We start from the raw sequence: 17,038 nt of genomic DNA, 5'->3' as shown, positions 1-17,038 counted from the left end.
TAGAATGCAGCTAACCAGTTAGGCAGGATTTTTCCAAGCAGCTTTATAATACTACTTATGTGTTTCTATCACAGAACCTGGAGCTGTGGACCCACCACTCATTTTGGAAGTCAAGCCTAGAAGCGTGTCGATAACATGGCAGCATCCTTCTCAACCTAATGGCAAAATCACTGGCTATAACATTTACCAGAATGAAGTGCTGAAAGTAACTGTAGCCAGCAATAGCACCAGCTACATTGTCACTGGTTTAGAACCCTACACAGAATATCGATTCCAGGTGGAAAGTTGTACGTCAGTCGGCTGCTCGCTTTCACTTTACTCTAATATCGTCCAAACTCCACCGGGACCTCCTGAAGATATCCCTCCTCCCCAGCTATATTCTGAAACCCCAACCTCTGTTATCCTTGCCTGGCAGCCCCCACTGCGCCCCAATGGTGTAGTTAAGAATTTTACAGTTGAACGAAGAGTCAAAGATACCAGGCAGGTGTCTAAGGTTGTGACTGTGCAGGCTAATGATCCATTGAGTTACCTTGACCACTCCACTACCTTGAGCCCTTGGACAACATATGAATACAGAATTGTGGTGAGCATCCTGAATGGAGGATCCAACAGTAGCGAATGGAAAGAAGTTACTACAAGACCATCAAGACCAGCTGGACTTGAGCAGCCTAAAGTGTTGGTTTTAGGCTCAGACTCAGTTATGGTCTGTATATTTTTATTTTTATACACAATCCTAGGACTAGTAATAGTATATATTGCATACAAATGAGGACACAGGTTCACACGGAACTGGGTGAATTGATAGGTAGAAACATGCAAGGGAATTTGCTGCTCATCACTGGGTTTGTACAGTAAAACTTGCCTCCAAAGAGACTTTCAAAAACCAACAGCTATGGCCAAAAGTTTTGCATCACCTAGAATTTTAGAATTGAAAACATTGAGAATGGATATTTTATTTAACATCATGCAGGGCTTGAATCTGGAAACTCTGGAAATATAAATATATAAATCTTTTTTACTGCATCATCATTCACACTGGTGTTGCTTCAGGTAACTAATTTGTATTGCATATATTACACAGCATGTATTATTGTGAATGACTTAAAGCTGCTCAACAAAACCTCTGCAAACATCTACAATTCTATTTATCTGCACTCTCCATTGCCATTGCCTGACGTAAAGTTTCTAATTTGCATTTTTTTTTTCAAAGCTGTTGTGTGCACTGCCACTAGAATGTCTCCTTAATGTACAGGTTTCGTAACAGCGGCTAGCAAACGTTACAGAGGCTGCAGACCGAACAGCTAATTTGACCTCTGTCATTATTAAACTCCAGCCATGAGTAAATCTTCATGGCTGAAATCTATCTGTTTTTTTGCCTTTCACTGCATTGGCGTTGCTTGTTTGTGTTTTATTGTCACATTTTTCATTTAACAACGGTGGCTCTGGCAAACTTTTATTTGCCTTCAGCAGAACAATCCGCTGCCTCGTCGTTGCAAGGTGCTTCTCTTTTTAACCAGCGGTCCATTTCGTCTTTTTATGCCGTGTTGTCTTTTTAAAGTTATAAAGAAAAGCAACTCCCAAAGTCAGCACTTGCAAAATAACACGGGGGTCTTAAATACAGTTTGTTAACGTAACATTATTCAGCAGGCTTCATTTGACTTTATGAAGCAACATTATAGTTAATTCTATATCAAAAAATATCCTATATTTCAGATATTTTTTATGAGTTTTATTATTATTATTATTATTATTATTATTATTATTATTATTATTATTATTATTATTATTATTTTTTTTTTGAAAACTACTACTCTTTATCAGTTTTTCTTTTTTTTTTCTGGGTTAGTTTTATACAATTTCGTAATCTTGTCAGTTTCGTACCTTAAGGAAAAAAAAAACAGTTTATTAACAAAAGTCAAATACAAGCAAAGCCCATATCCAATCTTAATAGGCAAATAAAGCTTTCTATAAACATCCTAGTTATTCCTATAATTCAATAGTCACTGTACTCCAGAGGACATGCTAGCTACCAGTGTTTTGGCTTGTATACAGCTTGATTCAAGGGAAATTAATGTATCCAAACAAGAGGGCTTTGCAGCTTAGAGCCTCTTTTGTGTAAATACACCCACACACGCTTCTCTGTTCAGTCTTGTGTGTGTGCCAAAATATTGGTGACTTGCTTACAATACAAAAGGAAAGAATTTACATGCAAATGACCAGAATAATTAATTCCTTTTTTCTCTTACTGATGCATCCCAAAATTTGCCTGGTAAACTTAAGCAATATATTTTTCAGAAATACCTTAATCCAAAAAGTTGGATACTAATACCTAAATAAAATATCCGTAACAATGCATCCCAGCTAATGATATACAAATACCATGTTCACATTCTCAAGTGCCTGGTCATTTAATGGATTACATTTTTGTGATTTGTGGGTTTCTACATTAACTTTTTTCACCTTGGCTTTAGGTCAGGCCCATTTTAATATGTTTCTATTTAATCCACTATTTGATTTTGACAATCGTTTAGGTAAATCCTTGTTCTACCATATACAGTACTGGCCAAACAATGAATCAAACTGTCAGATAAATACTGTAACAATTATTTATTTATTTTTTTTCACAATTTTTCGTTGAAATCGAGTTTAACCCGAATTTCAGAAAAATTATTTGGTGGATAAAAATCTGGCTTAAAATCAGAACCCCTAATGATGTACATTATTCTTCAATTAACTTCTAGATACAACCTTGATAAACAGGCTTCTCAGTTTTTTTGTTTATTTTTTTTATATAAAAATTATGGCAGAAAAAATGACCTCTTTCCCAATGATAATTAATCGGTGTTTGTACTTGATTTTACAGGTCACATGGAGTCCTCCTCTAATACCACATGGGGAAATCCTTTGCTATGAAATCCGCATGCCTGACCCTCACATTACCATTACTAACACCTCGGAGTTAAGCTACACTGTGATTAACCTCGTTCCGTACACCAACTATACCGTGACTGTGCTGGCTTGCTCTGGGGGAGGAGGTCACACAGGAGGATGCACTGAGAGTTTACCCACCAGTGTGACCACACTACCCACAATCCCTCAGGGGCTCAGTCCCCTCTCAGTTACGATTGTTAGTGAGTCATTCCTTGTTGCTTCCTGGCAACCACCGTCAAGACCCAATGGGCCAAATCTGAGGTAAAGCACGTGGTCGTTTCACTTAACATGTACTGTACCAGGAGCAGGAAATCTTTTATTTATTTTTTTAATAGATGAAATTCCATTCACAGTGCAGCAGAAAAAAATTTAAAGAGTAAGTAGCTTCATATTACATTTATTCTGGTTCTTATTGCAATTACTCAAATATTGTGTGCAATCAATTTTTGTTAAGGTACTTTGACCTGAGTTCAGGAGCAGCTCTTGAGTTACACAGTAGTGGCCAGATTCTCTTTCACCATAGTCATTTACAACACAGTCTAGCAGTAGCACTACCTAGTGAATCAAATTACCTTTTATAACTTTGTCAATACTTAGTTCCTCTACACAACACTTGCTCTCTGTAGATGATGCTTGTTCTTACAACTGTACAGACACTTTACTGATCTAGCATGTGTTACATATGTCTGTGTTGAAAGCTTTTAGAATGGATACAAATGTGGCTGACATTTTAGTCCACGGTAAACAGAAAGGGATCATAGATACATTTAGAGACACTGAAACCTGTAAAACTGCATGTAAAGTGTACAAATATATTGGTAAAGATAAAAGTGATATCGCAAAAAATGTTCAGCACTTTTCAAGGAACAGACACACCATGGATGACCTAAAGTTTGTGGTTTTAGAAAAAATAAATGAGATAATGTACAGTATAGAAGACTAGATACTGTGATGCCTGAAGGTTTAAATAGAAAGTAACAATAGATCATGACATCATTAGCTATGTAGTGAATTACATCACAAAGACATTAGATATAAAGCGTAGTCTGCATTCCTAAATTCAATGCTGAGAAGCAACAACTCTTAAAATTGTTCGTAAACTCACCGTTGAGAGCTAGTGATGCGCAGTGTTGGCTCAATGCTGACTCAGTGAACTCACCTACTCAACAGAAAGATGGCAACACCCACAACCATGATTAAGCTGCTATATAAAAATTATGAGTGGGATTTAAATGTAGATACTGATACCCTTGTCCGATTTCAAAATGGTAATTGTTAATGTACACACATGATTTATTTTATTTTCTTTTATTATGTATTACTGTATAACAAATAAGATGCAGCAAATATGACAACGTAACTACTTTTTATGTATATATTTCTTAAAAATCTTAAAAAATATATATATACAGTGGCTTGCAAAAGTATTCAGACCCCTGACCAATTCTCTCATATTACTGAATTACAAATGGTACATTGAAATTTCGTTCTGTTCGATATTTTATTTTAAAAATTTTAAACTCAAAATCAATTATTGTAAGGTGACATTGGTTTTATGTTGGGAAATATTTTTAAGAAAAATAACAAACTGAAATATCTTGCTTGCATTCAACCCCCACACATTAATATATTAGTATTCAACCCCCACACATTAATATTTGGTAGAGCCACCTTTCGCTGCAATAACAGCTTTAAGACTTTTGGGGTAAGTATGTACCAGCTTTGCACACAGTGTCAGAGTGATTTTGGCCCATTCTTTTCTTGGCAGATTTACTCCAGGTTGTTCAGGTTGGTTGGACGACGCTTGTGGACCGCAATTTTCAAATAGTGCCACAGATTCTCAATGGGATTGAGATCAGGACTTTGACTTGGCTACTCTAGGACATTCACATTTTTGTTCTTGAGCCATTCCAATGTTGCTTTGGCCTTGTGCTTGGGATCATTGTCCTGCTGAAAGGTGAATTTCCTCCCAAGCTTCAGTTTTTTAGCGGACTGAAACAGATTCTCTTGCAGTATTTTCCTGTATTTTGCGCCATCCATTCTTCCTTCAGTTGTAACAAGATGCCCAGTCCCTGCTGATGAGAATCATCCCCACAGCATGATGCTGCCACCACCATACTTCACTGTAGGGATGGTGTGTCTTGAGGCGTGGGCAGTGTTAGGTTTGCGCCACACATAGCGCTTTGAGTTTTGGCCAAAAAGCTCTATCTTGGTCTCATCTGACCACAAAACCTTTTCCCACATCGCAGCTGGGTCACTCTCATGCTTTCAGGCAAACTCCAGACGTACTTTCAGATGGTACTTTTTGAGTAACAGCTTCTTTCTTGCCACCCTCCCATACAGGCCACTGTTATGCAGAGCTCTAGATATGGTTGACTGGTGCACCATTACTCCACTCCCAGCCACTGAACTCTGTAACTCCTTCAAAGTGATTGTTGGCCTCTCTGTGGCTTTTCTCACAAGTCTCCTTCTTGTTTGAGCGCTGAGTTTTGAGGGACAGCCTTTTCTTGGCAGTGTCTGGGTGGTGTGATGCAGCTTCCACTTCCTGATTATTGATCCAACTGTGCTCACTGGGATATCCAAACACTTGGATATTATTTTGTACCCTTTCCCTAATCTATGCATTTGTATTACTTTATCTCTAACTTCTGTAGAAGGCTGTTTGGTCTTCATTTTCCTTCAGATTCACAGCCTTACCAATGATCCTTCTACAGTGGGGTTTTTATCCAGAAAATGTGACAGCAACTTTAATGGTTCACAGGTGGAGGCCAATGGTAAGGTAATTGTGTCCTCGTTAGGGCAATTTCTTTCATCAGTGCAAACTGGGAGCTTCCACAGCACAGGGGTTGAATACTTATGCAAACAAGATATTTCAGTTTTTTATTTTTCTTAAAAATATTTCCCAACATAAAACCAATGTCACCAATTGATTCTGAGTTTCAGTGTTTAAAAATAAAATATCAAATAGAACGAAATTTCAATGTACCATTTGTAATTCAGTAATATGAGGGAATTGGTCAGGGGTCTGAATACTTTTGCAAGCTACTGTGTGTGTGTGTGTGTGTGTGTGTGTGTGTGTGTGTGTGTGTGTGTGTGTGTGTGTGTGTGTATATATATATAAGAAAGTCATGCAGCATATTTAATAAATGCTTGTATATAAGATTTTGTAATATTCTTTTTAGATTCTGAAGCTGCAGACCACAGAAAGAAACAACACAGTTCAACTAAATAATAAATATTTATTGATTCAAAATTATGTTTTTTTTTTTTTTTTGTTGTTGTTTTTTTTTTTAATTTGGTCAACCAGCAACCTACAGCAATGTTTTGCATCACCTAGAATTTTATAATATGTTTACATAATTTAGATATTTTATTTAACATTATGTGTTCAATTTTAATAGGATATATTCTACTCAGTTTAACGTAAACTAAACTAAAAAATCTCGTTCCTGTGTGTAACATAAAGTCCGAGTCATGGTGTTGCATGCATGGATAAAGTTACCAACTTTCCGAAACCGTGGTAAATTTGGTTTGTTTTTCGATGTTCATTTGATATTTGAAACTGCATCACATAGGCTTTCCAAACCACTGTAATGTAAAGCTGTACAGTTGTGAATATACACACAACCTTTGCTTCCACTGTGAATCCTAAAATCAATACAATATTCCATATACAGTGTACAATATACAATATTCCATATACGTCTACCTGTGTTAAATTGTAGTGATTCACATGACTTCAGGATAAATTCAGCAGTTCCTGTAGGTTCCCTCTGCTAGGTAGTGCATTTCAAAGCAAAGACTCAACCATGAGCACCAAGGTGCTGTCAAAAGAACTCTGAGACAAAGTTGTTCAAAGGCACAGATCAGGGGATGGGTATAAAAAAAAATAAAGGCCTTGAATAACCCTTGGAACACGGTCAAGATGATTATTAAGAAGTGGAAGGTGTATGGCACCACCAAGACCCTGCATTGATCAGGCTGTCCCTCCAAACTGGATGACCAAGCAAGAGGGAGACTGATCATAGAGGCTACCAAGAGGCCAATGGCAACTTTGCAAGAGCTAGCGGTTTTTACGGCCAAGACTGGTCAAAGTGTGCATGTGACAACAATATCCCAGGCACTCCACAAACCTGGCCTGTATGGTAGGGTGGCAAGAAGGAAGCCATTTTTCAAGAAGGCCTACCTTGAAAATTTGAAGTATGCAAAAAAACACTCAGGAGATTCTGTAGCCATGTGGCATAAAAAAAATTTTGGTTTGATGAGACCAAAATTGAACTTTTTGGCCTAAATGCAAAGCGTTATGTTTGGCGCAAACCCAACACAGTGCATCACCCAAAGAACACCATCCCTACTGTGAAGCATGGTGGTGGCAGCATCATGTTATGGGGATGTTTCTCATCGGCAGGGACTGGGGCACTTGTCAGGATAGAAGGGAAAATGAACGGAGCAAAGTACAGAGAAGTCCTTGAGGAAAACCTGTTTCCCTCAGCAAGAAAGATGAAACTGGGATGGAAGTTCACCTTTCAGCATGACAATGACCCAAAGCACACAGCCAAAGCTACACTGGAGTGGCTAAGGAACAAAAAGGTAAATGTCCTTGAGTGGCCTAGTCAGAGCCCCGACCTAAATCCAGTCGAAAATTTGTGGCATGACTTGAAGATTGCTGTCAATCAACACTTGCCAAGGAACTTGACAGAGCTTGAACAGTTTTGTAAAGAAGAATGGTCAAATATTGCCAAATCTAGGTGTGCAAAGTTGGTAGAGACCTATCCCAACAGACTCACAGCTGTAATTGCTGCCAAAGTTGCTTCCACCAACTATTAACTCGGGGGGGTGGAGGCTTATCCAATTATGATCTTTCAGTTTTGTATTTTTAATATATAATTTTTTTCTGAATAAAAACTTTTTTTCCCTTAACAGTGTGGCGTATGGTGTGTAGATAAGAGGAAATAATCCTCATTTAAATGCACAAAACTCTGAGGCACTGACACAACAAAATGTGAAAAAAAGTTCAAGGGCGTGCAGACTTTCTATAGGAACTGTATGTGCATATGTGCCTAGAGCAAACATGGTTCATTAAATATGCTTAAGTGATGATCAACCGCATCACTTAGGCTTTCCAAACCAACCTTAATGTAAAGCTGGACAGTTGTGAGTATATACAACCTTTGCTTCACTTATAACATTGAACATTATAAACAAGTTGTGAAAATCAAAACAATATCCCATATGTGTGTATATTAAGCATGCATGAATAATTAAGCTTTATAGTGAAACCTGTATCACCAACTTTGTTTAGAAACGGAACAGTTGTGAATATATTCACAACGTTTTCTTTAACTGTGAATATACAATATTCCATATGTGCATATGGTATACAGGGCTGAATGAGAAAGCTTTATACCAACTCTATAGAATGTCTCTATTCTATAGACAGCGAACTCCAATTTACAGCAAGTCAGACAGTGAACTTGCAGCATTTTTCCCTTTTTACTGCGAGTTAACTGTTTTCATTAATGTGTGGTATTTTTTCTAATTTACTGACTTAAATGTGCCTTAAGTTTTTGTTGAAAAAAATACCATGATTAGCATTACCATGAAAACCTCATTAGCATATACCACCACAGGTTACCACGTCGTAAATCGCTACCTGCTTTCTGGCTTTGTTTTTTTTTAACTGTCATCGCCGCAGCGATTGTTGGTAGTTGCTGTCTGCCGTGTTACTGTGTGGTTGGTCTTGCTGTTCGTAGTGTTGAAGCCACTTATTCACAAATTGTTCATAGATTTACTTTAAAGAAGACCAATTGTGAATTGTTTCACATCCTTTTGTGTACCTGTGAATCATACTGATAATTTATGAAACGTGATGCACTAGCCTATAGACGCATATACTTACCCGACATTAAGAAAATAGGAGAGATATCCTCAACCACAGCAGCCACAATTTCCAAACCACTGTTTATCTAAAGAAGACCACCCGTGAATTGTTTCACAGACTTTGTGGTAAATTTATTCATGTATTATCCATGTAACACCATGTATACAAATTATATGAGCTATTATATATGAGCTACTTTTGTGTGTAATACTGAAAAATTGCTATTAAACAGTATCACTTTATAAATTGCTTATAAATCAAATGTGCTTCCTCTTAGTGATTGCCCATATTTAAAATATAATTGAACACTCCACATAGTAGTTAGAAGGAAACAAGGTTAGTCTGAATTAAAATATTATTCTACCTTTTCAGTACTTGTCATTGGTAACAGTGAGAATTCATATCCATGGTTTGCACTTGTAAAATACTTGTTGTCACTTACTGTACACTACTTGTTTTACTTGTACAGATCCTGTTTTATTTAAGTTGTATTAAATATTTTTACAGCTCATTAGTTGCTGCATAAGAAAAATATATCATTGCTGCTTTTTAAACTTTTTGTTTTGTTACACTAATCAGATGAAGGCCTGGTGTTATAAAACACAGTTTTAAATCATTAGCTGCTAATCAAGTTGTATTTATGCAGAGTGGTTTTGGCAATAAAGCTGAAGTATTACTGCTAATGTGCAGTCCAAACAGATAGTGAATTAACAGAAATGGGCCTGATAATCTGTGAATATTCTGTCCCCAGATATGAGCTGCTGAGACGTAAAATCTGGCAACCCCTTGCCTCCAGTCCCATTGAAGATCTAAATCGGTGGTACAATATTTACTCAGGAGACAAATTGTTTTATGAAGATAAGGGTCTTAGCAGGTGAGATTGCAAAAATGAGCTTTAAAACAAATTTTAGCAGTGTGTACAAATCTGTTTTTGTACTGATGCCATCTTTTAATAATGTTTAAGGATATTTTAAACAAATATTCAAGAATTACATTATTTTGTGCTTATCTTGCTTTAGGTGATCAGTTCCTTTTTCCAACCATTTCAGCTTTTTATACTCTGTATTCTTTGTTAAGCAGCTGGACTTTTGAGAAGATGATACAGTAAAATCTATTAAAATAATGTTCTGTTTTATTACTGTAGGTACACAGCATATGATTACAAGTTGCTGGTGCATAATGATGTGGGATTTGCATCTGGTGACGAAGTCAGTAGCACCACTCAAGCTGGAATTCCCATCAAAGGAAGCACCCTGATGGCAAAACCTTTAAACCACACTGCAATACAAGTGGATTGGACCAGACCGTGTAAGAGTTTGATCATTTCAGTGGACATTTTTTTTTTTATTTTGAAATGTGAAATGTGAAATTCCCTTCCATTTTTTTTTCCAAAGAAGTGAACTAATTTAATTTCAGGCCAAAAGTGTATTAGGGTATTTTCACAATTAGTTCACTTGCAAGGCACTTTACAGAGCATTAAAAAAGGACCAAAAAGAAAGTACGCAGAAAGAGTACACAGAACTGCAAATGCAAGTCAAAAAGGAAGTTAGAAAGGCCAAGAGAAAAATGGAAATGAACATTGCTAAGGGAGCTGAAACCAATTCCAAAATGTTTTTCCAATATTACAACAGCAAGCGAACATTCAAAGAGGAGATTAAATGTTTAAGAGATACAAATGGCAAAATCGTAGATGAAGAAAAAAAATAGCAAATATATTAAATGATTACTTTTCACAAGTTTTTACAAAGGAAGATACTGACAACATGCCCCACATGTCATCCAGTTCCTATCCAGTTTTAAATAACTTTAGCATAACTGAGGCAGAAGTGTTAAAGGGACTAGGAGCTCTTAAAATAAACAAATCCCCTGGGCTGGATGAAATCCTCCCAATAGTGCTCAAAGAAATGAAAGAAGTTATTTACAAACCGCTAACCAAGATCATGCAACAGTCTCTTGACGCAGGGATGGTACCGACAGACTAGAAAATTGCAAACGTAATACCGATCCACAAAAAGGGAAACAAAACTGAACCAGGTAACTACAGACCAGTAAGCCTGACTTCTATTATATGCAAACTTATGGAAACTCTAATAAGATCCAAAATGGAAAATTACCTATATGGTAACAGGGTCCTGGGAGACAGTCAACATGGTTTTAGGAAAGGGAGATCGTGTCTAACTAACTTGCTTGATTTTTTTGAGGATGCAACATCGATAATGGATAATTGCAAAGCATATGACATGGTTTATTTAGATTTCCAGAAAGCTTTTGACAAAGTCCCGCACAAAAGATTAATTCTCAAACTGAACGCAGTTGGGATTCAAGGAAACACATGTACATGGATTAGGGAGTGGTTAACATGTAGAAAACAGAAAGTACTTATTAGAGGAAAAACCTCAGAATGGAGTGTGGTAACCAGTGGTGTACCACAGGGATCAGTATTAGGTCCTCTGCTATTCCTAATCTACATTAATGATTTAGATTCTGGTATAGTAAGCAAACTTGTTAAATTTGCAGACGACACAAAAATAGGAGGAGTGGCAAACACTGTTGCAGCAGCAAAGGTCATTCAAAATGATCTAGACAAGATTCAGAACTGGGCAGACACATGGCAAATGACATTTAATAGAGAAAAGTGTAAGGTACTGCACGCAGGAAATAAAAATGTACATTATAAATATCATATGGGAGATACTGAAATTGGAGAAGGAATCTATGAAAAAGACCTAGGAGTTTTTGTTGACTCAGAAATGTCTTCATCTAGACAATGTGGGGAAGCTATAAAAAAGGCTAACAAGATGCTTGGATACATTGTGAAAAGTGTTGAATTTAAATCAAGGGAAGTAATGTTAAAACTGTACAATGCATTAGTAAGACCTCATCTTGAATATTGTGTGCAGTTCTGGTCACCTCGCTATAAAAAAGATATTGCTGCTCTAGAAAGAGTGCAAAGAAGAGCGACCAGAATTATTCCGGGCTTAAAAGGCATGTCATATGCAGACAGGCTAAAAGAATTGAATCTGTTCAGTCTTGAACAAAGAAGACTACGTGGCGACCTAATTCAAGCATTCAAAATTCTAAAAGGTATTGACAGTGTCGACCCAAGGGACTTTTTCAGCCTGAAAAAAGAAACAAGAACCAGGGGTCACAAATGGAGATTAGACAAAGGGGCATTCAGAACAGAAAATAGGAGGCACTTTTTTACACAGAGAATTGCGAGGGTCTGGAATCAACTCCCCAGTAATGTTGTTGAAGCTGACACCCTGGGATCCTTCAAGAAGCTGCTTGATGAGATTTTGGGATCAATAAGCTACTAACAACCAAACGAGCAGGATGGGCCGAATGGCCTCCTCTCGTTTGTAAACTTTCTTATGTTCTTATGTTCTTAAGTGATTAGAATCACGGTTCACTTGCAAACTAACTATTTTTTTTCAGGTTTGCTTCGGTTCTTTTCACACCAGAAAACAAACTTGAATTTATTTAAAAGTGCATTAAAATGTGTGTGTTTAGTTTACTTGCAGCTTCATCCAGACTAGAGTTGTATTGGTTTGACACTGCACTTTTCTAAACACACTTGGTTCGCTTGTTGATTACTAGAGTGCGTGTTCTCTCTGGAAAAACTTGCTGTGGCTGCGTTGTTGTCTGTGTTTTTTTGGTTTATTTGGTGCTTGCAACATTAAACCATGCAGATGAAACAACCTGCTGAAAGTGTGTCAAGTATTTGTTGGAAAAATACTGTTCTTTTTGAGGAAATATTTGAGTGTTTAGAAGGTGTTTCAAGCTGAACCAGATATTACAGCGGCATACCTTTTATCATGCCTTATTGACCATGGTGTCTTTCTGCCAAAGACAAGATTATGAAAAAGATTTACATATTTTACATTCAACCTACTGCAATTTAGCTGTTTTTTAATCTCATTATTATATATGTTTTTATTTTTTAAAATTTTTTTTCAGTAAGTGTTTTCTCTTTTCTTCCAGCTCTGCAGGACCTACAGGGAGTTGTTGAACACTACATACTTTTCATTAATTCTTCCATCTACAACCACTCCGCTACCTTTCCAGCTCATGTAAACTGTACCATAATCGGTGACTTACGCCCTAACACAGAGTATGGGTTTTTCATCCAGGTTTTCAATGGGGCCCACAGAGCTACCAGTGAGGTGATTCGTGCCACTACTTCTGATGGAGGTTAGTACAGCTAAAATCTAGGAATGAAGTTGATTGATTTTTCTAGCAGTTGAGATCAGTCATCCTTCCATTATAAAATTTCCTGTTATTAAAAAGGAAAAGGGCTAAAACACTAAAATGCTTAAGTGCAGCTTGTCTTCAAGTGACAGATCAATAGGGGCTCCCAGTGAGACAGTGGCACTACACTCTAATAGAGGATGTTAGCACAGCATGTTTTGATCCAAACTCCCTGTCTTTGTGGCCTGCCATCTATGCATATTGCAGTTTGGACTGAGTTCCCTGTCACTAAATCACGGAATTTGAAGTACAATTAGTGTTTTTTTTGTTTTATTTTTTAAGTGATTTGTTCTGTGAAGCGATGTGCTTTTAGAAAGACACTCAAACACAAGGTATTTCCTGAATCCCTGGAGATGTAGGGTGCAAGCTCAGCCACTGAGAAATGTCACTGTGAGTCACTGTTAAAGGGATAAAGAACACTTTAGATTATCTTGATGTCTTTGATGTTGTACAGTGATATAGTTTTAAACAGTTTAATATGACACATATATATATATATATATATATATATATATATATATATATATATATATATATATTATATATATATTTAAATACTCAGAATTGATCAGTGTTCTCTCCTACAACAAAGCTCTGATGAATGGTCATTTTTAGGGCCGATTTTGAAAATTAGTCGGATTGATTGTGCAATTGATTTCTTGGCGAGGGAAAAGAATATAATAGAAAGTACACACAATGCAATGATGTAAAAAAGCACTTTGCCCCATCTGTTTTGCCTGACAAGTATGTTTTGATTTTGTTTTTGTTTTCATTTTAATATTTAATATCTATATGTACAGTGTACACTGGCAACCAAACCAGGTTTCACACTCACTTAATAAGCACTTTTCTAGAGAAACGCTGCAGATGTGGAACTAACACACACTTTTACTTTGACCAGGGATCAAATATGACTGCTATTCGTGGTCATGTAACTTTTTTGATATTGGCTTCACACAGGTCAAGTTTTTTTTTTTTTTTTTAATTTACGCTTTGAGAATCGCCTCTAATATATTCTAAGTATATTTACCTTTCTTATTGAAACATTTTAAGATAAGATTTATATAAAGACTATTGGAGCAGCTGAAAAGTTTTAAAGAATAAACTTCAGGTCATATAAAGTGATCCCCTGTTTTACATTTCTGAAGACAATGAATTGATTGACATTTTCAACAATATAAACAGCTACAAGCTTCAAAATATATTTAAACTCCACCACCTAATCTTATAACAATAATACAAATTGCATTAAAACATTACAAAATCCTAAATAAGGGTTGCAGGTCATTTAACAAAGTGCTTTCCGGGCTAATTTAATTATCTGACAGCCTAAAGGGCAGTACATTTTTAATAACTGTAGGTGAACTTAAATATGATCTTAAATGACTTTATAATGTGTATGTTAACATAGTGCTAATTAAAAAGTGAACTATGTATTGTACATAATACTAAATATGAAGTATTGCGAAGAAAAAGAAAAAACAACAACTTGGAGGTAGCTTTCTAATGATTGGTTATATCAGTATTTTAATTTTACTGTGTCCCAAAAAAGAGTAATCCATCCCTGCCAACAATAACAGGTGGGGCGAGGCTATTCCCCAATTTGATAATTGCGTGCTAATTAGGGAATGGCCACATGTATAAAAAGGGAGGAAAACCCCTTTGTTGGTGGTATTGTTTTGATGAGAGAAGCCAGTGAAGGCGTCACTCAGCCTGGTAATAGTGTTTGTATTATAGTTAGGGCTTCTAGTTTTCAGGTCTTATTTTTGATCACGAGATGTCCCTTTAAACATATTTTGAGCCAAGTCGCTTTCTTACTCAAACACTAATTACCAAAGAAAGTTGTTTCTTTTTACCCTCACATCTTGATTGAGCTAGCAAACGATGTGCATTGATCTCAACTGATTCTATCTGAACCTGCATATTAATTAAAGTTTAAAGGGAGGGAGAGAAATGGAAAATAAAAAAATAAAAAAACTAGAAGCCCTAATTATATTGTGTCTAATATAATAATTATAATAATTATAATAATAATTTAATATATAATCACTTTGTGTTTTTTGCCCTCGTGCTGTTTGTTTGTTTTTTTGGTTCTGTGTTAATGCATGTCTGCTGTAGCACTTAAATTGCACCTTACTGTCTGTGAGTCTTCCTTCTTGATAGTAACATCTTTGGCCACAGGGCTATCCTGCTACAATTACAAATATATTATTCACAAATAGGGATTTAATTGCTGAAAAAAGGTTTCTGCAAAGCTTTTTGGATACTCAAAAAAGCAGCGACAGGGACATAGTGTCTAGTTCTGATACCATAACATAAAGCTAGTAAATGTTGTCGTTGCTCATGATTTTTACCCAATTTTTTACCCCATTTTTCTCCCCAATTTAGAATTTGCCAATTGTGTTATTATTAATCCCAGTTCACCGCTGCAACCCCCTGGCAACTCAGGAAATTGTGGCTGACACATGAGTCCTCCAAAACGTGTGCCTGCCAAACCGTCTTTTTCCGCACTGCGGATCCACAGTGAAGTCATCAGACCTATAGTGCTGGAGGACACAGATCTGAATGGCTCCACTGCAGACCCACAGGCACCCTATCAGCCACAGGGGTTGCTGGTGAACCGTGGATTGCCCTGCTGACATAAGCCCTCCCTACCCGTGCGGCAGAATTGTGTGCTGCCCTCAAGGAGCTCCCAGTCATGGTTGGCAATGACATAGCCTGGACGCGCAGCACCTTTACTTGATGCGCCACTTGGGAGCCTCTGCTTTGCCCTCATTAAGTTAAAATGCAGGCTTAAGTTTTGTTATTAGTGTTTCAGCAGTGACCACTGGATTATTCTGTGTTTACCCTACATTTCTAGAGCCAGAGGGTGTGTTCCCTCCAAAGGTTGTTACCCTCAACAGCACAGCAGTTCGTGTCATCTGGACATCACCATCTAACCCAAATGGTGTGGTCACAGAATATTCAGTGTATGTGAATGACAAGCAACACAAGACTGGCATGAGCTCATCTGGATCTTTTGTATTGGGAGGCCTCTTACCATTTACTATATACAACATACAGGTAAGAGGCTGCATTTGTATTTGGGTTTAATATAGTAAGTCTAATGTGATTATGTACATCAAGAAAAAAGTGGAAAAATAAAATAATTCTTGAAAAAAATGATAGCTTTCTGTATAAATAACAATATAAAAAAATATCTATGTATAATCTTAAATTCTTTACTTAAAATTATTTGTTGTATTTAATTTATATTTTAAAATCATTCTTTGAAGTACAACCACAATGTAAAACTATCTGATGTTTAAATTCTTCGTCCTACACGCAGGTTGAAGTTTGCACCATGTATGCGTGTGTGAAAAGTAATGGGACTCAAATAACTACAGTAGAGGATGAACCCAGTGATATGGTGGCACCAAATGTACATGTGATTAGTTCAAGGTAACTTGCTGTATTATGCTGTCAACAAAGCAAATAGATACCTGAGATGTAAGATCTGACTGAGAAACCAAATGTTTTCCTGCATCTTTTTAATATTTCATGAAACATCCTGTTAAAAGACCCGCATATCTCTTTTTGGAGACTGCAGTATAGCTTTGAAGTGGCACTGTGGTCAGTTTAAAATATGATTTATTTCAGATTAATTTAATAACAGCCATATATATATGAGATATTTGCATTGTGCACCAGTAACAGGATGGCGTGTGTGGTGACGTCAGAACCGGAAGAAACACTCAGTACTGCCAGGTGAAATGTGAATTGCGCTGTTGCGCAGTTTAATCAATAAACAGAAAATAAAAGGTTGAACAAACGAAAAACACTGGAAAATAAAACAGCGCAGTACCCAAATGAACAGACAGACAGACAAACGGTGGACGAACAAACAAGTATAGTTCTGGTTGTAAGCCAGCATGTAACAATTATTAATCTTAGTTTTTACCTCCTCTCCACACCCGTTCTCCACTCATGAACACACAA

At 36.7% G+C, this 17,038-nt stretch overlaps 1 protein-coding gene across 1 annotated transcript in view; it reads left to right on the top strand.

Annotated features, from left to right (window-relative positions):
* ush2a (Usher syndrome 2A (autosomal recessive, mild)) overlaps window positions 1-17,038 on the top strand; it is a 378,004-nt gene that overhangs the window by 270,670 nt on the left and 90,296 nt on the right. Inside the window, exons 42-48 of the mRNA XM_041252711.1 lie at window positions 75-703; window positions 2,864-3,192; window positions 9,564-9,686; window positions 9,957-10,120; window positions 12,794-13,003; window positions 15,921-16,123; window positions 16,389-16,501. Coding sequence (XP_041108645.1) covers window positions 75-703; window positions 2,864-3,192; window positions 9,564-9,686; window positions 9,957-10,120; window positions 12,794-13,003; window positions 15,921-16,123; window positions 16,389-16,501 — 1,771 coding nt within the window. The remainder of the gene's footprint in view (window positions 1-74; window positions 704-2,863; window positions 3,193-9,563; window positions 9,687-9,956; window positions 10,121-12,793; window positions 13,004-15,920; window positions 16,124-16,388; window positions 16,502-17,038) is intronic.

The sequence above is a fragment of the Polyodon spathula genome, chromosome 6, assembly GCF_017654505.1.
Source record: "Polyodon spathula isolate WHYD16114869_AA chromosome 6, ASM1765450v1, whole genome shotgun sequence".
Lineage (NCBI taxonomy): Eukaryota > Metazoa > Chordata > Actinopteri > Acipenseriformes > Polyodontidae > Polyodon > Polyodon spathula.
This window is presented reverse-complemented; position numbering and strand designations above follow the sequence as displayed.